This window comes from Capsicum annuum, chromosome 4 (genome assembly GCF_002878395.1).
Source record: "Capsicum annuum cultivar UCD-10X-F1 chromosome 4, UCD10Xv1.1, whole genome shotgun sequence".
Taxonomy (NCBI): Eukaryota; Viridiplantae; Streptophyta; class Magnoliopsida; order Solanales; family Solanaceae; genus Capsicum; species Capsicum annuum.
In genome coordinates this window covers 227,257,050-227,280,259 of record NC_061114.1, presented here as the reverse complement: position 1 = coordinate 227,280,259, position 23,210 = coordinate 227,257,050, and the positions used below count along the sequence as shown (strand labels likewise).

The window sequence follows — 23,210 nt, the reverse complement described above, 5'->3', positions numbered from 1 at the left end:
AGCCTATCCAAGTTAGTCCACATATGTTTTGAGTTTGATGGGTCAGGCCGGGTTGACCCATCGAAATGATGAGCCAAAAAATACCAAGCTCACACTATTACTCTATAGGCTGCGGGCCTCAAGAGCCAGTCCACTTTTTAATAAATAATATTTTATAATTTAATTTTAGAATATTAATAAACATAAATATTATCAAACAATATTACATAATGTTAATAATTGTTAATCAAGTCTCTAACACCCTCAAAAAATACTCCTAATAGCGAAATTAAATAACTTTTGACATGATATTCTTCGAACCAAATAAAAATACTAATAAGCAATCTAAATAGTTGCATGTATTTGACTTACGGGCCGGCCAACGGACTAGCCCAACCCACATTACTCAAGCCGGCTTATACGGGCCGGGCTAAAAAGCCCTATTCTTAAATGAGCTGCAAAAACTGAAGTCCAAAACCATCAAATTACAGGTCAGATTGCACCGGCCCAACGGGCTACGGATCTAGGTAGCTCGTTAGGTATTGTTTATCCCATAAAATTCATCTATGATAAACACATATTCGTTTTCTTGGATCAACAATTTGATAAAACATCTTTTAAAAAAAAATACTTTTTGAAAAAAAAAATAATTTGGCCAAACATGCTATCAACCTTACTCTCTGTTCACATATTCGTCAGAAAATTAAAATTGTGAAAAGTTACATTCCACTTTAGATATTTATAGGGTCATAAAAAAATAAAATTATAAAAAATTACATTCCACTTTAGATATTTTTCGTGAATCAAGATTACTATTTATTTTTACATGAAATATTACACGTAATTATAATATTTTGTACTATTAATGTGAAGAAATTAAATTTTATCTTACTAGTAGAAAGAATAAAACATAAAAAATAGTTTGGAGACCCTTTCAAAGTGACAAAGAAAATGGTTCGGATTCCAAGACAAGTGGACACATGTTAACATACATACCCAAACGAGAAAAATGAAGGCTACAGTTCTTCTGTCAATTAAATTCAATTTTGAGGTAAATTTTAAGGTTTAATTAATGATGATATTATGTTGATTATTATTAATTCACTGAATTGATATTGTAATAATTACAAATTGTGTGATGTTTTTGTTTTTTATTTACCAGGATTAGCATATGGCGATGGTTTTGAAGGAGAATGATGCAGAGGAATGGTGTTATAGAGGAGAAGGAGCTGTGAATCTTGTGCTTTCTTATACTGGACAACATCCCCATTTTGTATGTTTTTCCCATTTCTTCATTATATATTCCTCTTTTCTATGTTTCTTGCTTTCTTTTTTTTTAATTAATAATCGTGATGTTCCGGCTATCAGCAGTAGGTATTACGTAACCTTATTTACCAATGATAGGATAGATAGGAAGAAATTACTTAGGGATCGTTTGGTTGTGAAACAAGTTATCCGGGGATTAGTTATTCCACCGGATAAAAATAACACTATAATCCCGGGATGAGTCATCCCTTGAATTTTAGCCCAACCAAACATGGGATAATCCCGAGATTAGTTATCCCTTATCGCTCCTACCAAACAACCCCTTAGTATTTTGTCTATGCTGGGAATTGTTCGTAAGACCTCGTGGTGCTCAATTCACGTCATTGACCTCTAGGCCACACCCTTTTGCGCCTTGGGTGCTTAAAGAACAGAGGATAGTTGGCTTCTTCCCCCAACACTTGTGCTTTGTCTTTGGTTAATTGTTAAATCAATTGAAATTAAATGGTACTGTAGTTTTTTTCAAAATGCAAACAATGTCAACCGAGAAGATTCTGGTATGTGTGAATATTGAATTTGAACCGGCTACCTCGTGGTACTCAACCACTTCATTGATCACTAGACCACATTTCTCCATGGACTTTGAATATGCTGTTCTAAATAATAATTTTTTTTTTTTTTAATCTCAGTGATTTTCGGCATTTTTTTTTGACCAATCCACCAAACAATCTGTTGTTACAATTAACAACCCACAAGCTTACACTCTGTTAGGATGGTTGTTACATATTGTTTCATAATTTATTCTATTGCATTGTGTCGTAATGTATTGTTTTAATGAATAAAACATTTGGATAGATTGTATTGTTTTTCGTTAATACAACCAGATGAAAGGGAGATTTGACCTGGCAAATGTGTTAATATTACTTGTCCAAAAGAAAGTATTTGTTTTCTTTGATTTCTCAATGGCATCCTCTTCTCTCGCGTTTTATCTAGGTTGGAAAAGTGCTGCGGGTACAGAAGGTACCAAGGAATGGATCTCAATGCGAGAATGGTCGTCTAGGTCTAACCGAGATGGAATGCCTCATATGGAAAGAATTTGAAGAGCTGGTATCAGCTCCTACAAAAGAACTTGCTGAATACTATTTTGTGCAGCGTGTGATGTGCTCCCTACTGGGTTCAAAGAATGTTGATGCAGGGGTATGTTGCTAGCCTCATACATACCACCTATGTCTTTATCATTTCATATTAGATTTGATTTGTCTGAAATCATGTTTTTTCTTCTGCTAGTGGAGAAACAATTTACGTATTGTCCCTTTATAGACCCCTTAAATCTAGACTAGTAATAATAATTAGACATTCTGCATATCATCAAGAAGTTCTAACTTAGTACCCCGATATTCATGTAACCTAAAACTTAACCCTTATATCTTAGGACATTTCTTATGCAGTTGATCTTCTGTAGGAGGCTTATTTTGTTCCTTGTTGCTTACTAGGATAAAACTTAATAATCAAATTATGCTAAACTATGGGCCTCGAGATTTAAGTTCTGACAGATTGCAAATGTGTTTTTCCTGGCTTATGGTTGGCTGTCAATGTGGAAACAAAATGGTTAAATAGTGCCATCTTTTTTGTCCATTTTGACAGATTCACATCCCTGTGACCCGAGAATTTCTGGAAACAGTTGATAACAATGTTCTATGTCACCGTCCTTCTTGGCGTGTTGATGCCGCGAAGGTCAACCCTTTGTGTGATTCTGTACTGCTGATATCTGATCATTCGCTTTTCCCACGTGGTAATAATACTAACTCTTTTTGTCCCTTGCTTCTTTCCAAAGTTTTAACATGTACATTTATATTTTTAGACTAGTTTAAACGTCAAGCTAATGATAATAACGAAACTCTAAAATAAAATGGGTGAAGAACAATGAGAAATGTCTCATGTACGGTCTTTCTCATAGGAAATTGAGGCATTAATCTCCACATTATTCCTCTGTTTTAAGAGTATTACTTCCATGTGTATTAGAGTAAAAAAGAATCTAATGTTCAATGACTGATTGTATAGATACTTTACAGCTATTCTAAGTGGTATGCTACTTATCAACAAGAGTGACTGCAGTTTTGGTTCATTTGTTGACAAAGAAAATTAAGGAAAATTCACTTTATATTGTTTTGCCTTTTGATTGACCTAGCCCAAAATCTCAGTATGGATTTTGATTTTGCAAACTTGTTTATTTTGTTTTTCCTGTTTTTCCCTTTCAGGTACACTTAAAAATGACTTCTGCATATCTGTAGAAATAAAGGTACTTTTTCATAGCTTCATTTAGTTTTTCATCTTTAATATCATATTCATGCTCTTTCATTATAAGCTATTTTAATTTATGATTATGTTTATTTAATATGATTTTCTCATTAGTATCTCCATTTCTTTTGCTGAAGCCAGCCTAAATGCGGGTTCCTTCCACTTTCGGAATTTATTGCGCCAGAAAACACAATTAAAAGGAGTGTCACTCGTTTCCAGATGCATCAGGCTTTAAAATTGCACCAAGGAAAGGTAATTCATTCTTGATCTGTCTGGTGGGTTTCTTAATTCAGTTGCATCGCGGACTTGATAACGGCTTTCTGCTTATGTTAGATCCTTTTCTTTTCTCTTAATCATCTTCTCCTTCTATATATTTTCTTTGGTGGTTCTGCTGTATCAGATATCAGAGATAAGTGCATATGATCCATTGGATTTGTTTTCTGGATCCAGAGATAGAGTAGACAAAGCAATAATAGGCCTTTTTAAGACCCCGCAGAACAATTTCCGAGTTTTCCTGAATGGCTCTCTCATATTAGGGGGTTCAGGTGGTAATGCAGACGCTACAAGCTGTGAAGTCGGTGAAACATTTGAAAATGCACTTAAGTGTGTAATCCAAGCTGTAGATGGCAAGCGGACACAATGCTTTCTAGATCTTATTTCCGAGACCATTTTTAGTTCAGGAATGCTAAATAAGGTTCTTGAAGTCCAGAAGTTAGACAATTTTGACATTGAAGGTGCAATTCATGCATATTACAACGTCATATCTCAGCCTTGCATGGTATGTAAGCAATTAGCTGAAGATCAGTCGTCAAAAAGATACAATTCTTTGCATTCAATCTCGAAAGATGAAAGCTTGAAGATTGTGAGGAACTACTTGATCGCTGCAACTGCTAAGGACCTGAGCATGATGATTAGTTTTAGACCTCGAGCAGATGGGAGTGCGGAATCTCCATACAGCGTGGTCTCCTTACAATCAACCAACCAAAGTTTTGATTACAAGGTAGTACTCTTTTTCTCCCCCTTTTTCTGGAAGTCCTTTGCACTACGAAAATACCTTTTCTTGTCTCCTTTTTAATGTAGTACCTTATACTATGTGAAAGAAGATGTGTGAACTTTTGGCAGCAATAAACTTGTTGTACTCCTCATGTTCTGCCTTGTGGCACAAGTGTTCTTCAGTATGTTTTAGATAGCTGGCTACTTAATTCCTAAAAGGAGGGTTTCTCTGGTTCCCAGAATGTGTTTATTTCCAGCTTACTTATAGCCTTTTGTTTGCTGCACATCAATAGGCATATTTCATTGACCTGGACTTGAAACCTTTGGAGAGGATGGAGTACTACTATAAGTTAGACCAAGAGATAGTTGGCTGCTATGCTCAGATGGTAAAATCCACGCAGCAGCATAGCCACATGGACTGATGGAAACACTGACATGGGGGATAATTTTCTGGTAATCAACTGCAAAACCATTTTTTTTTTTAATTTCTGTTCAATAAATTCCTGGATAAACATATCATACTTGCGTTCCTTTGGTGACTCAAGTTTACATATATGAGATTAGTTGTTCTACCCACATCTGAAGAAAGCTTTAACTTCAGCAAGTGACCCTTTCTGTTTGACTTTCCTAAAATGTTCATTGTGTGCTATATGATGGATCTGATGTTGTCAACCAAATAAATGATAGATAAACTGAAGAAAAGAAAAGGAAGGTTCAGTAAACTGTATCAAGCGATAAAAGGAAGACTAGATTTGAGGTAGCAGGATATCTCTTTTAGGTAACATAACGCAGGATTAGATATTTTTTCATAATTGAATTTCCACGACTAACCCTGACTCGGAACAGTAAATGAATATCTTCTTTTACGTGCAATAATGAATAAACCTATTTGAAAAACGTGAGTCTTTCTTCTGATTTGAACTTAAAGATGCCCATGAACTATTTACTTGTTTGAGGAAAGGAACGGGATGAGAAAAATCTGAAACCGATCGTGCACAGAGACAACTGAAGCACTGTGCAAAACCCCAGATGAACCTAAATCAGTAAGTACGTCTAAAGTGGAACAATTGCTATAGTGTGACTCTAGGATCAACAATTAGAACATATGGGAGAACCTTTAAGCACCTCTAAGCCATTATGTGCCTCAACGGAGCTACAGTTAGTACAAATAGAAGAGCTGTTGGCATTGGAAACAAGGGAGGATGTGTTGAACTTGACTGATCCTCAACATGAGGTGCACTTGAAGCAACCAAAAAACTGGCGTTGTCGGAGGCTGCCTAAGTACAAAGAGGACGGGGCCAAAACAGATTATAGTACAATTTCAGCATTGGCAACGAAGGAGGAGGTGTTATGTTTGGAGGATCATCAGGATGAGGTACACTTGAAGCAACCAAAAGATGCGCGTTGTGGGAGGGCTCTCAAGGGCAAGGAGGATGGGGCTGCTCCAGATACTACACTTTTGAAGGACTTGGGATCATCTAAGAAGCTAACGAAGAAACAAAATGATCGGGGTCTAGGAAGGCGCAGGAACGCACATTAAAGTGAGCATTGCAGTTCCTTGATTCTTTCTCTTAAAAGGACAAATGGTATAAACTGAGATAAACCCCAGAAGTTCAAATGTTATTAGATAAATATTGGTTGCTTATATTTCTCTTATGTTTTCAAACTTGGCCCCGTACAGTAGAGGTAAAATATATTAATTTGAACTAATAGCTTGACTGACATACTTATTTGAAAGAAGCTACAACATTATTTACTAATCGCTTGTAGTTCACTGTTCTTTAAGTTTTGCTCTGTACAGTAGGGGTTACGATAGAGTAATCTAGCAATGAAGTACTAATCTGTGAAAAGGAAGTTAATGCTTGATTCTTAATGAGTTAAGAAGCTTTTGTGTGACATTATTCATCTCTGATCCAGTTACTGACATTTGATCTGTTAGAAGTCCTGCATGTCTCAATCCATTCTTAGCCTGAAATACAAGTATTCATATTTATTAAGTAACATTTTGGTGTAAAGTGAAAAATCTTCCTGAAGTAGAGACCTTGAAAAAATTGTGAACTCTTTACAGGCTTTAGTCAACTTGACAAATTTTTCATATGGTGTGGAAGAGGAAGTCTTTTAACTGTTTAGGTTTATTTAAGTGAAATAGACTTGAGATTTGTCTCGTTAGCTGCAACCACTAATTTTTCTGATTGAGCTAACTGAGGAAGAAGTAATACTGCACGTCTTTAACTGCATATTGCTTTGTTCTCTTGAATATTGATATATTTTGCTTATGGAAGGTACACCTGTTGCTCGCCTTCCTTCTGCAGAGTGGTGATTATTGTTGAGTAAAGGAGAAAAGATATGTATCAGGTTTTTTTCTCCTTTACAAGGGAAGTGATACATCAACGTTATCGACCTCAGTAACTTATCCATCCTAAGACTACATGACCATTTTCTTTATGCTGCTGGATTTTGGACCAATTTTTGTGTGTGTTCTACTGATTGGTGACACAACACCAATGTTTCTCCCCGGTGATTCTATCTCTGAACCCAGGTCTATGTTGAATGTAATCATTCTTGTAATAGAATCCTGGTTCTGTCTGTGAATGTAATCATTCTTGTATTCTTTTACCTCGGAGGTCAACCTTTAAAGTTACCTCTTGCTTGTGTTGTACTGTATCATAATGCACTTTGTCTTGCAAATTTGACATTTCTGTATATGATGCTTGGCAACCATATCGGACTTGATGTAAAGGCACCCTATTTTCGCCCTTCGATGTAGTTTGTTGATGCACATTTTGCTGAGGGACGTGCATCATGGTTTATTTGCAGGTCAGGATGTTAAGAACGACATGCAAAGGCGAATTCAGGATATTAAGTTTATGAATTCCTAAGAATGATCTCAAGTCAATATACGATGATAATAACACTGTGGTCACGGTCAAATAATTATAAAAATTTAATGAATTTCAGCTAGCATTACTCAAACTCTGCCTCTGACAGCACATACAGGTAACATGTCAAAAGTTTTGTATTTGTTAAATGTAATCAATTTTAAACTAAAAAAGTTAAATCCACTTACATATACGTAAAACCAATTGAACCATTAAGTAGCATACTAAAAAATAGATTACAGAGATACAAGTTTCACATGTTGCCCCCTCAGACCTGAGTCTTATCTTCCTTCATTTCTATTAGTTTCCCCCCTTAACTTCGAGTTCCATTTCTGTTTTTATATATTGACTCTGTCTATAACATTCTCAGAATGGCGAACGAAGTTTACTCAAACTGTTGAGTTTACCGACCGGAAGATGAACTATAAGCTTGCTATGAGGTATAATTGAATGTGTTGCTGGTTAGTTAACATGTATGTCTCTTAACACATGCTTATGAATTATGATATATGAGTGCCATAATCTTGCAGAGTCTTTGATCCGAAGATCAACTTTTTCAAGCAGGACCATGCTTAGAGTGAATTCTAAAACTCGATCAAGTTTTTTCTGGAACCTCTAAGAACATGAGTTGAATAGTCAGGAGATATGTTGTACTCAGTAATGAAACAAGATCTCGTGTAATACAGTTTTTACTTGTAAGAACGGTTAAAGTTGGTGGATGTCCTCTACCAACAGGCAACAGGCCATATTTTTATAGTTTAAAAAATAAAAATAAAAAAGGCAAGAGTATGTATGTACCGCGAGCCATTCAAACGACCTGGTTAAAGTGACGAGACTCAATCATGTTGTGATACAAAGTTGCTATTGAGATGTATCTTTCAGTATCTGCAATTATGAAAAATATTGGGACTTAAAAGAATAGTAATTGTAGTGGTAAAATGGGAAAAAATTTAATTAATTTTATTTTAATTTAATAAATAATCAAATAAAATGGACTTGATTTAATTTCTCCTTCCTTGGAAACCCTAGCTCCCTCCATTTAAAAAATAAAAACTAGGTCATTTTATTTTTTTGATACGGTGAAAGTAATAATAGTATATAAATATTGTAGAGCAGCTAGTCATGCATGCAGGGTAGAGTTGAGGTAGAAGGAGAAAAGAGAATGACGATTATTAAAGTTGATGGACGTGTTAGAACCCTAATAGAGAATGGAGTTAAAAATCGTCACCGTTCTATGTTTGTCATTATTGGTGATAAATTCTACCACCGGGCACCCATGCGCTCACCTTTGCTGTTCTTTTTTCTTTAATTTACATGAAAATTTCAACTTGATTCTGATTCTTCACCTTTCTTTTTTTTTTTTTTTGAATAAACAGATTATTGATTTGCACCACATGTTGAGCAAAACCGTAGTGAGGTCACGACCTAAAGTGCTTTGGTGCTATAAGAACAAACTTGAAATCAGCAGGTTTGTTAATTCTTTGTGGAACATACGTTAAATTTTGTAATTTGATAACCATGAGTTGATTTCTAACCCCAACAACATGTTTACAAAGAAATATTGCCATGCTATAACATGGTCACTGAGGCGATGTCGTTGAATCGAATCTTCGCTCACTCTATTTGTTGCATGGAAAGCTAGTTTTAGCATTATACCTATGAGTAAATCTGACGGCAAAGTTAATATTGTTCTGCCTAAATTTGTAATAACTAAGTAATGGCTGCTTGCACACTTACCAGTTCAGCCGCATGTAATCTAACCTAGAGGAAGAAAAGTCAGCTTTAGATTTATATTTGGAGTACTGGCAAATTTCCAGCATGTGTGAAGGTTGTTATATTGGGTTGATTATCTTGCGAATGATCGATTCTTTGCTCTCACTATGTTCATCTTAGTTTGTCCGTGGACGTTATTAGTTATTTAGACAACTTGTTAGTGATAGAGGCCATCATTCATCTTTTTGCAGTCACCGGAGAAAGAGAAAGAAGCAATTGGAGAAATTAGTGAAGAGGGGACTACTCGACCCTGAAAAAGTAGGAGCTTATGAACTTCTCATTGGAAGTGGAGTCATCAGCAATTGCTTGTATAGAAAAAATTCTAGGGAACACTTATAGCATGTGTGTACTACAGGTAAATCTGAGGTTTTTTACATTTACATAGGCTATTTACTGAAAAACAGCTTGTGCTATTTTCTATGTAAATGTAATCTTGATCTATTGGAGAATTATTTCATTTCTCACCCTCCATAATGTTGTAGGATTTTGAGGCTTTGACGCCCGATGTTCTTGCAAGAACAACAGAGACAGTCAAAGGTGGTGGGCTAATTGTATTGTTGCTTCGCTCTTTGCCCTCTCTTAAGAGCCTCTACACCATGGTCATGGTACACTTCAGTCCCAACTGCTCTGCTTTCTATGCTGGAAAATTTTGAATAAATAGTAGATTCACGATGTCCCTTTGTTTTTTACTTCGTATTTGTTTTTTTCAGCTGATCGCACACACACACATACACACACAAGAAGAAGAGTATTTGAATGAAGAAACTACTACTGGCTTGCAGACTGCTAATTGGTTTTCTCTGCTTGCTTAATCTAATGACTCATTAATGTTATGTGAAAATGCAGGATGTTCATAAAAGATTTCGTACGGAATCCCATTCATATGCTACCCCTCGCTTTAATGAGCGGTTTCCACTTTCTCTTGCATCGTGTGAAATATGTATTGTCATGAATGATGAATTCCAAATTCTACCTATCTCCTCCCACTTGAAGAATATTACTGCTGTTCCTGTTCAAGAGGTAAAGATCTTCCTGGATCAGTTCGGTCATGAATTTTTCTGTTTACTGATTTCTACATATTGTTTGGATAGTAGACACTGATTCAGATGACAGTCCATATAAATTGTAGTTACTCATATATAAAATACACCATATTGGATGTTGAGCTGCAGTAAACTATCTTTGATGATCTCTTGATATAAGCATTCATGATTCTTTCTTTGATTTGCTTTGATAAAGGATTCTGAGGGACTTTCAGAAGCAGAAAAGGAATTAAGGAATTTAAAAGAACAATTGAATGAAGACTTTCCTGTCGGTCCTCTAATTCGTGAATGCTGTACCTTGGACCAGGTTTGTTACTTTGCTTGAACTGTGAGAATTGACATTTTATTCTTAATTGTTCTCCGACTATGTCATTCGTAGCCATTTACTAGACTATGTGGAACTAACCCCAAGATAAAAGAGTCACTTGCATGCAAGGTAGATGTTTTAACTGAGTTATTGTGTAGAACACAGGATTAACAAGAGATAAACGACTTGATAACAACAACATACCTAGTGAAAGACTTCCCTGGACCTTGCACATAGTGGGAGCTTTGTGCACTGGGCTACCCTTTTATTAAAGTGTTTTTTTGTTTTTTCAAAAATAGACAGCATAAGAGGGTGCTTTAGTAAGTACAACCACAAATAAAAACTTGTCCTAAACTTAGTCTGCTGATTTAAAGTTCATTATTGGTGCTTGTATCATCTTCTTTTTTCCCTCTGTTTGAATAATTCTTTCGTGCTTTTGATTGAAAATTAAATGTCCACAAGTCAAAATTGTGAGAGCTGTCAGCACATAAAATTTTTAATGTTATTTTTTTCTAAATTTTGATGAAATCACTAAGAGTAGATTTCTCCATCCAAAGTGCTGATAATGAATATAGACTAAAGAAGCCGCTCGTTGAATTGTTCAATCCTATTGCTGTAGAATCATACAATTCGGTTGGGCCAACCACTCATAAATAGAACTAGGCTTCACGTACTTGTGATAAATAGAACAAAGCTTCATGTACTTGTGGTAAATGAGCAGAGATTCACTTACTAAGTAAAAGAATATGACTTGCTGATGACGTTAGGAATTTTATTAGCATGTTAAGTCCTCATTGCATCAATTATTGTCTGTTAAAGTTCTAGCATTTCCCTTTTATACAGGCGAGTTCTTGTTCTTCCATGCTTTCATTAAATAAATCTGAAGTCTTTTCTAAGTGCATGGTAAATTTTTGAGACCTAATTTTACTAGCTTAAATGGATGGATTCAATGGTTGACTTCATAATACCGAGTTCGCCATATATAGCAGTTTTCTGTCCACCGCAATTTAAAATTTTATCCTGTTACTGTAAGGTGCCATTAATCCAACACATATTAAATAGGGAAAAGCAGTGATCACATTTCTTGATGCTATCCTGGATAAGACACTCCGGAGCACTGTTGCGCTGCTTGCTGCTCGTGGCAGGGGGAAGTCAGCTGCTCTTGGGTTGGCAATTGCAGGGGCTGTTGCTGCAGGGTAAATCTATTTTTGGTTCCAAAATTCATTTTTTTTCTTCTTTTTTATTTTTATTTTGAGACAACGGATGGTATCTAGGCAAGCTTGCGCGCACCTCTACTAAATACGCCATATACCTTCTACCTCCCACTGGGGTTCTCTATCCACTTCACTGACCAATAGTCTGCATCCTTGGGTTCGTCTGTGATCCTACTTTGTGCTTTACTAACCTCTAAACTTTGCAGGTATTCCAATATTTATGTAACAGCGCCTAGTCCTGAAAATCTGCAAACTCTGTTTGACTTTGTCTGCAAGGGTTTCACTATGCTTGAGTACAAGGTAAGATGCAGAATATCTGTTTGAGCATGGTCGATTGGCATAATCTCTATGAAATCTATCTTTTCCCGGAATGTTAATATTTCTCTGAGTCAGCCATTTGTCCCTTCTAGTCTTTTTACGTGAGAAAATTCTTCCGCTGCTAAAATATGCATATAAACATAAGCATAGTGTGAGATTTTCATAAAGTTCTCGTGTTAAGGATTTTCCGTCTCACATGTAGTTGGTACCTGAGATTGATTTCACGTTCTGTTGACAGTATATAGTGATATTATAACTCACTATATGCTTCTTTTACAGGAAATCCTTGATTATGATATTGTGAAAAGCAGTAATCCGGAGTTTAAAAATTCTACCGTGAGGATCAACATCTCTAAGCAGCACAGACAAACAATTCAGGTCAGTAATATGGGGGAGGAGTTGTATCGCGATAATGACTCTTCATCAAGCTCATTCTTGCACTGAAAAATCCTGGAATCTGATTTCACTTTCTTTCTCCTTCACTTTCTGCATCTTCTGTTGTCCCTGAACATTAGATGGCAATTTGAGAACTTGCTCTAATCTAGTTCCTCTTGGTGGTGATTTCTGTATGTTGGCTAGATTTCTTATATTTCTCTCTTGTGCTTCTGTGTTCTCTTAAGGTTGTCAGTGTATTGTCATCATTAAACTATTAGTTTTCCTCTTCTTACAAACATATCTCTTACACAAGTACTATTCATTATTTGCAAAGCATTTTTGCAAGAATCCAATCATTATGTACTTATCATGTTTCATGCGATTTACAACATACCCAGTAAAACCCCACAAGATCTCATGCAATTAATTTTCTTTTTTCTGAGTTTCTGATACTTTTTCCATCATTTATGCAATGCCAGTATATACTGCCACATGAGCATGAAAAGCTATCACAAGTGGAATTGTTGGTGGTTGATGAAGCAGCAGCTATTCCATTGCCTGTTGTCAAATCTTTGATTGGTCCATACCTCGTCTTCCTTGCATCAACCGTGAATGGGTATGGGACAGTTTTCTGTTTAGTTTTCGTCTAGTAATGTTATGCTCTCCAAAGCCCCTTCTTTGCCAATATATGTTGCTTCTTGTAGTTCTATTTCTTACTTATATTTCTGAACAGTCTTGTGTGTTTACCCTGGGGTTAATGCTGCTGCTGATCGCTCTATTCTTGCTATCTTTGTAAAAGCTATGAAGGTACTGGAAGATCCTTATCATTGAAGTTGTTGCAGCAACTAGAGGAACAAAGTCGAACGTCTAATAGAGCAGATAATGCACTTTCAGGTATTTCAGCCCCTTTTTTGCTAGTCCTCACTAGACTTATGGTGCGTAGTGAGCAACGAACACTGAAATGAGAGAGCCGTGCTATTGGGTTCGGAACTCCATATTAGTTACTAAAAGCCAGGGGATACATCTGCAATTGTGCTTGTATTTGTTACATAACAGTCTTTCTTATCTTAATTCATGCCTTAAATTATGCCTTGGGCAATAAGGTCTGGATGTTAATTTGGATCTTAGGGAAGTTCTCTATGACTGAATGTCTGCAACTAAAACCAAGTATTTTTGGTTAATACGGTTGGAGTTATTCGAAGGGGAGCCTTGGAGTAATTGGTAAAGTTGTTGCCATGTGACCAGGAGGTCACGGGTTCAAGCCTTGTAAACAGCCTCTGGCAGAAATGCAAGGTAAGGCTGCGTACAATACACCCTTGTGGTGGGGCCCTTCCCCGGACCCTGCGCATAGCGGGAGTGCACCGGGCTGCCCCTTATGGTTGGAGTTATTCGAAGTAAATACTTTATAATACATGCTTTTAAGTTTAAAAAATTTTCGAGCTTCAAAGTTCTTGCAAGTCCACTTGTGAATTTAAATGATGGAAAATATCCTAGGACTCGACATTCCAATTCAATTAAATTCTGACAATACATTTTGTCTTTAAAAATATTGCTCTCTCAGAGTGTTCATTCATAAGTGTCACTGTTTTTTTCTATGGTATGCTTTTGCCTCTCATCATTGAAGTAGTGGCATGTCAATTGTGCAAGGTCTTCAAAATCTTGCTCCTATCATCTAGCTGTTTCAAATCTAAGTTTTCCCATCAAATGTAGGTCGGCTTTTTAAAAAGATAGAATTGAGTGAATCCATTAGATATGCGCCTGGCGATTGCATTGAACAGTGGCTCAATTCTTTGCTCTGTTTGGATGTTACAAATACTGTCCCATGTATCAGAAGGTAAAGCTTCTTTGGCTTAACCTACCTAGTTCCTACAGAAGTCAACCATGCTTTATCTCAGGTAACAACTTTCTTTTTTTCCACCAGTTTACCAAAACCGGCTGATTGTGATCTTTACTATGTCAATCGGGACACACTTTTCTCTCATCATAAAGATAGTGAGTTATTTCTGCAGGTAAATCATCCACCTAAATTTATGAAGTAATATATTGTTTACCATTAGGCCGATTTTTGCTTGGTCAACTTTGATATATCGTGATCCTTTTGCATTGAAACATTTGCAGCGAATGATGGCCCTCTATGTTGCTTCTCATTATAAAAATTCTCCAAATGATTTACAATTGATGGCTGATGCTCCAGCTCACCACTTATTTGTGCTACTAGGTATAATAAAAACAAGGTTGACGCTTTTTCAATAGAACACATAGATTAATTTCACCTTAATTAAATGCAAGAGCGCTCTAACTAATCGTTTTTGCAGGTCCTGTAGATGAATCAGAAAATCTTCTTCCTGATATTCTATGTGTCATCCAGGTTAGTGGTCTTGTTTGATTAGTCAATCTTGTAAGGTTGATTTTATGAGTCCTTTTTCATAAGGAAAACACTCTTTGGCCTCTAACCTGGACAATGACATTGTCTGTGTTTATCTCTCTGATGATATAATAAGCCTTACTGGTTAGAAAAATGAACTTTGAAGGATTTACTAGATAGAAAATTACCTATTTTGTGTACTTTTTTCTAGCTCAATTTGGTTCCTTTGAGAATTAATCAAATGGTAATTATTTCACCTTAACATTTTCTTGGAATCAAAGAAGCAGCATTTAGATTATTTGATCTATGTCGTAATTTGACTTAAACACACAGGTCTGCCTGGAGGGTCAAATTTCCCGGGAGTCGGCTAGAAGAGCTCTGAGGGAAGGTCGCCAGCCCTTTGGAGATCAGATACCTTGGAAATTCTCCCAGCAGTTTGCTGATGATGTATTCCCAAGCTTTTCAGGTGCCAGCATAGTGCGAATTGCTACTAATCCGATGGCCATGAGGGTAATGACTACCAATTCAAACAAATTAGGGAAATCTTTGTACTACTGATCTCCTTTGTGGTTTAAGATGTTAACCTAATCTCCTCGTTTGCCTTAGAAATACAAATAGTTTGATATTCTTCCAAACTTCCAAGAATTTCATACCATATATCTTAGGAATTTTTAATTAATATTCTTCATGCACTTGTTAAATGGCAGGGATACTTCTATTAGAATATCACATATATTGTTGTATTTGTCAAATGTAACCAATTTAAATCTTTAAAAAAAAAAAGTTAAACTCACTTACATGTGTTTTTGATAGTTTAATGTTTAAAAGCAGACATGGAAGGATGTGATTTTGACAGTTTTCAGGCAGTCTATTTCTTTATCAGCATGTCTAACCATGCATCTCTGACTCTGGTGTTGCAGATGGGTTATGGTTCTGCTGCCGTTGAACTCCTAACCAGGTAGCTTCAAATTTCACAACAATTCTCACCTCTTCTGGTTTTCATATGATTTGACAGTTGCTTCAATCACATCTGCTTTGTTTAATTTGTGTAAGATTAAGCTACTCCAGAGGCCGTTGTTTGTTATATACGCTGGTGCTGCATATACACATGTACCATCTCATTCATTACACACCATGTTAATGACAGTCTTAATACCCCCGAGTACCTGGTGTTGCTTTGGTTTCACAATGGACGACGGAGAGAAGAATAAGAAAATAGTGTGGATAAAAAATCTTGGATTTAAATTTAGGTGGAAAGACCATAAAAGGCCTCTCATTATTACTGTTTAATGTGTTGACTGGGTATTTAAGTAAACCTGCTACAACCATGTAGTGGTAAGGAAACGTATATATCAAATATTAAAAGCCAGTTCTTCTCCATTCTGTTTTTTTCTTTCTATTCATTGTCCAGGTAGTAGGTTATTGCATATATGCCTACATAGATTTTTCTGAGACACAATAAGTTAATTTACTGTTAATAGGTACTTTGAGGGTCAGTTGACTCAATTATCTGAAGTAGAGACAGCTCTGGAGACTCCTCAACTCAATCTAACTGAAGCTGCAGAGGAGGTATTCTTATTTGATCTAACTTTACAACTCATACTTTAGGTTATTGGAGGGTGTTCGAAAACTGCAAAAAGTTTTTTTAACAGTGTTAAATCGTAATACTATTCCTCATTGAATCTGTATTTCCTTCATATTGATGTGGTTTGTATGCATAGGACTCTGTAGTGTAGTATATATTATGTTAAGTCCTCCTGATTGACCATATTCTGTTTGTGAATCTAAAAAATCTAGAAAAACTTCTATCCCAAAGTCCAACCTTTTTCTTGTTCTTGAATTCGAACTACCTTCCTTTCAGTTCTCTTTGGTCGAAGAAAATGTAACACCAAGAACAGATCTTCCTCCTTTGCTTGTCCCATTACGTGAAAGGCGACCTGAAAGGCTCCATTACCCTTCATTTGGACTTACCTTGGATCTCTTCCGCTTTTGGAGAAGACACAAGTTTGCTCCATTTTTCATAGGCAATGCCCCGGTAAGCCTCAAAGTCGTTTGTTCCTGTAATTCTCTTTAGATGTTTGCTATTGAGGACTAATTGTGATCAAACATGTGATTGGAGAATCAGAACAGCTTAACTGGCGAATACTCATGCATGGTCTTGAAGGCATTGAAAAATGATGATGTTGAAGCTGTTGGGTCAGATGAGTGGGGCTTCTATGGTCCCTACTATCGAGGTGATCAGTTGCTTTTGTTCTTCTCGGTAATTTTAAAGGAGGCGGAAGAATCTTTTGCCATGATAAAAAGGAACACAAATTTGGTGATTCCCATCATATGTTCCTTAGTTATTTACATTGCTAAGAGAGTAGTGCTTATTACTAGCAACCTCTGAAATTCTTAAAAATCTCATCGAGGAGGCAAAAATGGTCGTCCTCATTCCGGTTCAAATTTTGGAGACAATGAAGTTACAATTTTGACCCCATCTCTTTCCTATCTCCTTCACTTTCTATCCACTTCCCGTTAGTCTAACTAGCTGCAGATCTTCTAGTAGCTAAAATTATTCTATTAGTGATTTTCTTTTTGTTTCCTTAAATTCTAGTTATTGTCTTTTATTCCTATTTCGATATCTTGATGCTATCTTCTAGTAGCTAAAATTATTCTACTCTCCTTAAATTCTAGTTATTGTCTTTTATTCCTATTTCGATATCTTAATGCTATCTATAACATTCACAGAATACAACCGAAGGTTAGTCGAACTTTTTGGTTCCACCTACCGGAAGATGAACTACATGCTTGCTATGAGGTAAATTGAATATTTTGGTGGTTAGTTACTGTGTATATCCATTTACTTATGCTTATGATGGCCTTAGTCTTGCAGTGTCTTTAATCCAAAGATTAACTTTGTTGAGCAGGACCCTGCTTCTGTTTCAAGTGAATTCTTAAACTTCCTGAAGTTTGTTCTGGAACCTCATGAGATGAAGAGGCTTGAAGCTTACACAAATGGCCAAATTGACCATCCCTTGTTAAGATATGAGTTGATTAGTAAAGAAATATAGTATTTTACATAGTGAAGCAACATCTCTTGTAATATAGTTTTTACTTGTCAAAATGGTATCCGATATATATATTATTGAAAAAAGTGAAGTACTTTGAGCCACTCAAACAACATGATTGACTACTCCTGGTTAGATCTCAATTAGTGATGAGAGTGAACCTATGCTATAGCCAGTAGTGATAGAAGGTTCTCTGGTGGTGCAACTATTGAGATGTATGTTTCAGTATCTACGATCATATGGAGCTTTTGATTAAGTAGAAAAACATTGTGGTAAACACGCCTGAACAACTTGAAACACCATAAAGGGCATAAAGTTGTGCATATCTCCAATTTGAAGCATAAACTCATATTGGTACATGTTACTTTTGGCCACAAGAAACTTCTGCACCAAAAAGAATTATGCCTGCTATATTTCTTTGAAATTTACAAGCAGGTGCATGATTGCCATCTTTATTGTCTGTTCTGTGTCTGGATCTTCAGTTGTATAGGCTGAAGTTCTAATTTGATACATGGGAAGACAATCCAATAATTAGACATGATATCTAAATATTGGAGAAGCAACCAAGCTGTGGCCTAGTGGTCAATGAGGTGGGTTAAGAACCATGAGGTTTCAATTTCAAATCCAAACTGAGACAATAAACACTCTGTGATTTCTTTCCATCTGTCCTAGCCTTGGTGGATAGAGTTACCTGGTACCTGTTGCTAGTGCGAGGTGGTAAGTATTGGTGGATAGAGTTACCTGGTACCTGTTGCTAGTGCGAGGTGGTAAGTATCTCATGGAATTAGTCGAGGCGCGCACAAACTGGCCTAGACACTACGGTTATCAAAGAAAAAAAAATGGGAGAGATCACAAAGAGGCTTGTTGTCCGGTACATAGAATTAGGAAGACCCAATAATACTAAAACAAGGGAAAGAAATGAGGGATAAAAGATGTGGCCAAAAAAAAACCCTTCAAAAGTAGTGTGTGGACAAAAACCTTCCCTTTATTTCTGCATTATTTAAAAATGTGTTTTTGCTTAATTTCCAGTTTATTTTCATGAACTATTTTTTCACAGATTCGAGATGTTGCTCAAAAACTTGCAAGGATGTATTTCTTGGAGCATTTGCCAGTTTCACCTTCATATGATCAGGCTTCCATTTTGTTTTGCTATGGCCTGCAGCACAAGGACATCTCTGAAATAGAGGTTTGCTGGCTTGCTAATCTTGATTTTTATAGTTTATTCTACGCTCTCAGGCTGTGTGCAGTGAATACCCTTCTCCTTTTTGTTAAGGCCGTAGTTATCCTTTTTCCAAAACAAAGTATTTTCATTCAATGAACTCCGTTTTAATTCTTATTTTACAGGTAGAAATGAATGAGAAAAGCGTGGATGTATTGGATAAGAGAAGGGTGAATGTATTGGCCCAATTCATGAAAGTCATGAAGAAGCTTTGCAAATACCTAAATAATCTAACATCAAAAGAAATTCACTCAACCGTGTCCCAGCTTAAAGCGGTAAGTAGATGAGTTGTATTTCACTCTCGCCTTGGTCTCTGCTAAGAGTAGTCAAAATAATCTGAACATTAAAATGCGACCAACATCTGCATGCATGATAATGTTGTGTTATCAATTAGTCAACATAAGCAAATAGTCCAACGCTGGTCGTGTTTAGTTAGTTTGCCTCAAAATATGAACAATTTTGTTTTAATCAAAGAGCAGATGAGGCACTGTAACTGCTTCTGTCTATCTGTCTTTGCTGAACATTCACTTTTCGTGCGTGCTTTTAGACTTAAGATGGAACCACATTCTATATCTGTGGATGAAGATCTCTACAATGCTGCAAAGGAAGTGCAGGTTTGAATTGTCTGTTGTATTGTTGTCTCTTCATGTGGAAAGTTCTCTACTTAACTAAGATTATAATATATGCAGGATGAGATGAACTCCAATTCGGAGGGTTTGTTGGACCCAGAACTATTTCAGCAGTTTGCTATAGTGGACCGAGGAGCTGAGTTTGAAATGCTCTACGGAATGGTGGTGGGAAGATAGTTCCTGGTAGCATAATCAGTGTAGAATCCAAAAAATTCAAGTTGGAGAAGCATTCCAATCCGGAGACTGAAAAGAGCGGTAAGAAAAGAAGCAAAGACCGTTCTGGATTGAAATCAAGTAAGAAGAGGAGGAGTTGATCTTGTTGGAACATTTAAGTCCTTCCATCTCGCTTTCTAATGCCAACTCATTTCCTCCCGGGGTTAGAGCACGATTATGCATCTCATTGCAATAACCTTATTGTTTACAGCCATCTTCACTATTTATGCAATCATTTACATGTCTACAGATACTGCTCTTTCATCCCAATTTTGTGGAATATCTTTAAACTATGTAAATAGGTTAGGAGTACAAGTTTTCTTGTCCCCTTCAGTCTATATAAAGTGCTATCGTTCATGGAAAGAAGCATTTTTCTGCACCCATATTTCTTGTGTCAAGTTTAGCATATTCTTCATCTAGCAATGATTCTAATAATAGTAAATACAACCAACACACTAATATTAGAATCACTGCTAGCTAATCATTGGGCCTGGGTCCTATGGTATGTCAATTTGGTTTGTCTTTCGCACAGACGTCTCTATTATAGAGCGATTTTTAACTTTTGTTTTCAAATTTGATAGTCTTAATTTTTTGTTACATCACACCTCAAGTGAAAAATATGTGGCAGAATTATCTATGCCACCTAAACAACAGACAATGTTCACTCAGCAGCATACGTTTATATTTTTTGTATCATAATTTAGAATAAGGTATGCCTTTAAAATTCATAACATGTTACGCCGCAAATAAATTCATAATTAATGCATATACTAGTGGCTACACATCTTACGTTGCCAAATTTACTAGCCGCGAAAAAAACATTTTCTTTTAGTAGGTTGACATTAAATAGTTTTAAGAAACATTCAATGGTGATTTGAAAATTCATTGTCACATGTAAATATTGGGATGACCTATTACACGTCTATATTATATAAATTAAATTTATTTACCCCGAGACACCCAAGCACGTGCGTACATACACTCAAAAACTTAAAATACAAAATTGGTTTTCCAAATTCGAAATTCAAGCTCGTTTCTTTGAGGAATTTATAAGTAAATCATTTCACTAGTTTGATTGCTTACTCTACTGTGAGAAAATGCTCTTTTTATTTTTTTTTTCTTTAATTTTGTGATTAATTTTTTCACGATTGAGCAGTGAAAAATAGTAATTTTAATGTGGCTAAAATAAGTTTGAGCAGACTTTGTAAGCAAGAAGAAGAGCATGAGTTGAAAAAGTTTCGATGCAAACATGAATATCTTTTATCTTGATGACTTACTCCAAAAAATTTGAGTAGAAGATATTGGAGTTGTCCTTGGCACAAGTGAAATCTATTCAAGCGTTGATCTTGAAGAGTTTATACTAATTTAATTGCTTTTATTTTAGAGTGCTAGATCATGTGATTTCTGGCTTTGAAAGGATGACGAGATTGATCCAAAATCAAAATTTGTTATTCCTAAATTGTTGGAAAGAATTGGTGAGCTTGAGCAAAGAGTTGAATCTCCTGGAATTGGGAGCTTATAAAATTGATGACAAGCCTACTTCTAGGATAACCAAATCTGTGGAGAGCAAAATAGATATAAACAAAATAGAGTTTCAGTTAAATTATTTTAAAGATGATTTGAAGAAGATAAAGAAAAAGAGGAGAAATGGAAGATCAAATTGGCTAAATTCAAAAATAAAAAAAGGGAGAAACAACTTTCTATTATTCTACTATGTAATCACAAACTACTTTTTAAATTTCTGTTTATCACAAGATCACAATAACTATTTCGTTCATGAAAAAATTATATCTCGTGCTTCATACTTCATAATACAACAACGTGTAGATTCAAGATTTAAAGTTTTTTGAGTTCAACCTTTACACTAGACATTTCGTGTTACTAGAGTCAATTTGACTAATCTTTAAAGCAAAATTGAGTTAAATTAATTCAATTTAGATATTCAAAAACTATATAAAAAAAAATATTGTTAGTCGCAATCTTTCTCATATAAATATGATAAAGCATACGTTAAAGTATTGGTTTTTAGTCCATTCCCTTTGACTTTAAGCAGTGAAATAACGTGACAAGTAAAAGTAAATTGAATGAGTATGAGTAAGAATCTAATCCTATTAAACAAGTCGTATAATCACAAACCATCCACATTCATCCACATTAAGTAATGGCAAGGGTAAAATTACTGTAAAAGTATAAATTATTTTTTGATTTTTCAAACTGAACAAGAATAATGAATATCTATTATTTTTAGTATGATGGACAAGTACGAAATTATATTTAAAAAACTTTCAAATAATACTCTATACCCTAGGACATAATTTGAGAAATATGTAGAAGAGAACTACCTGTATAAAAATATTCTTACCTTGTCTAATAAATTACACCCTTACATGAACTTGCTGAATTTACATGAGATATAATGCAAAAGAAATGTTACATTTTATAGGATTATGAGTAATAAGTAGTTGTTTTGGAATTCAATGGGATCAAATAGGAGAGGATATTAAGAATCATAAAACTATAGTGAAATATACGATCAATCAATATTTATTGAATTTGAAAATGAGTCAGAAGAAATGGTTTGAACCTTTTACATTGATTTCTCAAAATTGAGAGATTTAAAATTAGATATAAATGATCCAATGGGAATAAGAATTTTCAGAAACATTTGAAATAGTTCGTTTTCAAGCAAAAGAGTTATCTTTTTGAAGCCAAAGTGTCGTTTTCAAGTAGTGTTCGATCGATTACATATTAATCAATATTCTATTGATTGTTATAAGTTTATCAAGAAAAAAGATTTATCTAAGTCACTTTGTTTCTTTTTGTCCAAGTTACTTTTATTTTTTTTTACACACTTTCATTTTTCTGTGTGAGCTAAAAAAATATCTCTATTACTAGGTCCGACATCTACCTCTATGAATTGAAAAATCCAAATAATCAACTCTGCTATCAGTTGTTAGAATTAATATGTCTTCGCAAGTTGTTCATTTCTAAAAATGGAAATTCTTCTTATTGGATTCTTGATCAATGAAGGAACAATATCACAATTTTTATTTAATAAGATGCCAAAATAGATGATCGACTCATTTCATGCTTGAAAGAATCATAGGAAATCCTATGATAATCCGAATTTCTATTAATTTCTCAATGATATTCTATGATCAAGTCAATTAGCCGAATTCTATGAAATCATTTAATAGAAGTTCATTGATATTATTTTTTTATAAAGCAAATCGACGTTGATTCTCGAATAATCCCCAACACTTCTACTTCCATTAAAATACAAAATTCCCTT

At 35.3% G+C, this 23,210-nt stretch overlaps 1 protein-coding gene, 1 long non-coding RNA gene and 1 pseudogene across 4 annotated transcripts; 2 read left to right on the top strand and 1 right to left on the bottom strand.

The window, feature by feature from the left end:
• The first annotated feature begins 830 nt into the window (after positions 1-830).
• On the top strand, positions 831-7,487 carry LOC107866973 (inositol-pentakisphosphate 2-kinase). Of its 3 annotated transcripts, XR_001673081.2 has the most exons (10): positions 869-1,030; positions 1,142-1,252; positions 2,236-2,439; positions 2,887-3,034; positions 3,501-3,541; positions 3,682-3,792; positions 3,941-4,540; positions 4,827-4,986; positions 5,495-6,074; positions 6,816-7,289. XR_001673081.2 is itself a non-coding variant. In XM_016713041.2 (9 exons), the coding sequence occupies exons 2-8, from the start codon at positions 1,151-1,153 to the stop codon at positions 4,953-4,955; spliced, it is 1,335 nt and encodes a 444-aa protein (XP_016568527.1). In that variant the 5' UTR covers positions 831-1,030; positions 1,142-1,150; the 3' UTR covers positions 4,956-4,986; positions 6,816-7,289. The 3 variants fall into 3 exon arrangements, 2 of the variants coding, with proteins under 2 accessions (XP_016568527.1, XP_016568528.1); XM_016713041.2 differs by lacking the exon at positions 5,495-6,074 and having other exon boundaries at positions 831-1,030; XM_016713042.2 differs by lacking the exons at positions 5,495-6,074; positions 6,816-7,289 and adding an exon at positions 7,351-7,487.
• Positions 7,488-8,304: 817 nt separating this feature from the next.
• Positions 8,305-20,301, top strand: LOC107866974 (annotated as a pseudogene).
• LOC124897810 lies at positions 18,109-18,720 on the bottom strand. The gene is made up of 2 exons (XR_007054762.1): positions 18,606-18,720; positions 18,109-18,555 (listed from the first exon to the last, which is right to left on the bottom strand). It is a non-coding gene; the product is annotated as an uncharacterized LOC124897810 (long non-coding RNA).
• Positions 20,302-23,210: the final 2,909 nt, after the last annotated feature.

Excerpts from the sequence above, each read along its gene's own strand:
- LOC107866973 (XM_016713042.2), top strand. The coding sequence starts at position 1,151 with ATGGCGATGGTTTTGAAGGAGAATGATGCAGAGGAATGGTGTTATAGA. Across the intron at positions 3,035-3,500 it reads TCATTCGCTTTTCCCACGTG|GTACACTTAAAAATGACTTC; the intron begins GTAATAATACTA and ends TTTCCCTTTCAG. Across the intron at positions 4,541-4,826 it reads ACCAAAGTTTTGATTACAAG|GCATATTTCATTGACCTGGA; the intron begins GTAGTACTCTTT and ends GCACATCAATAG.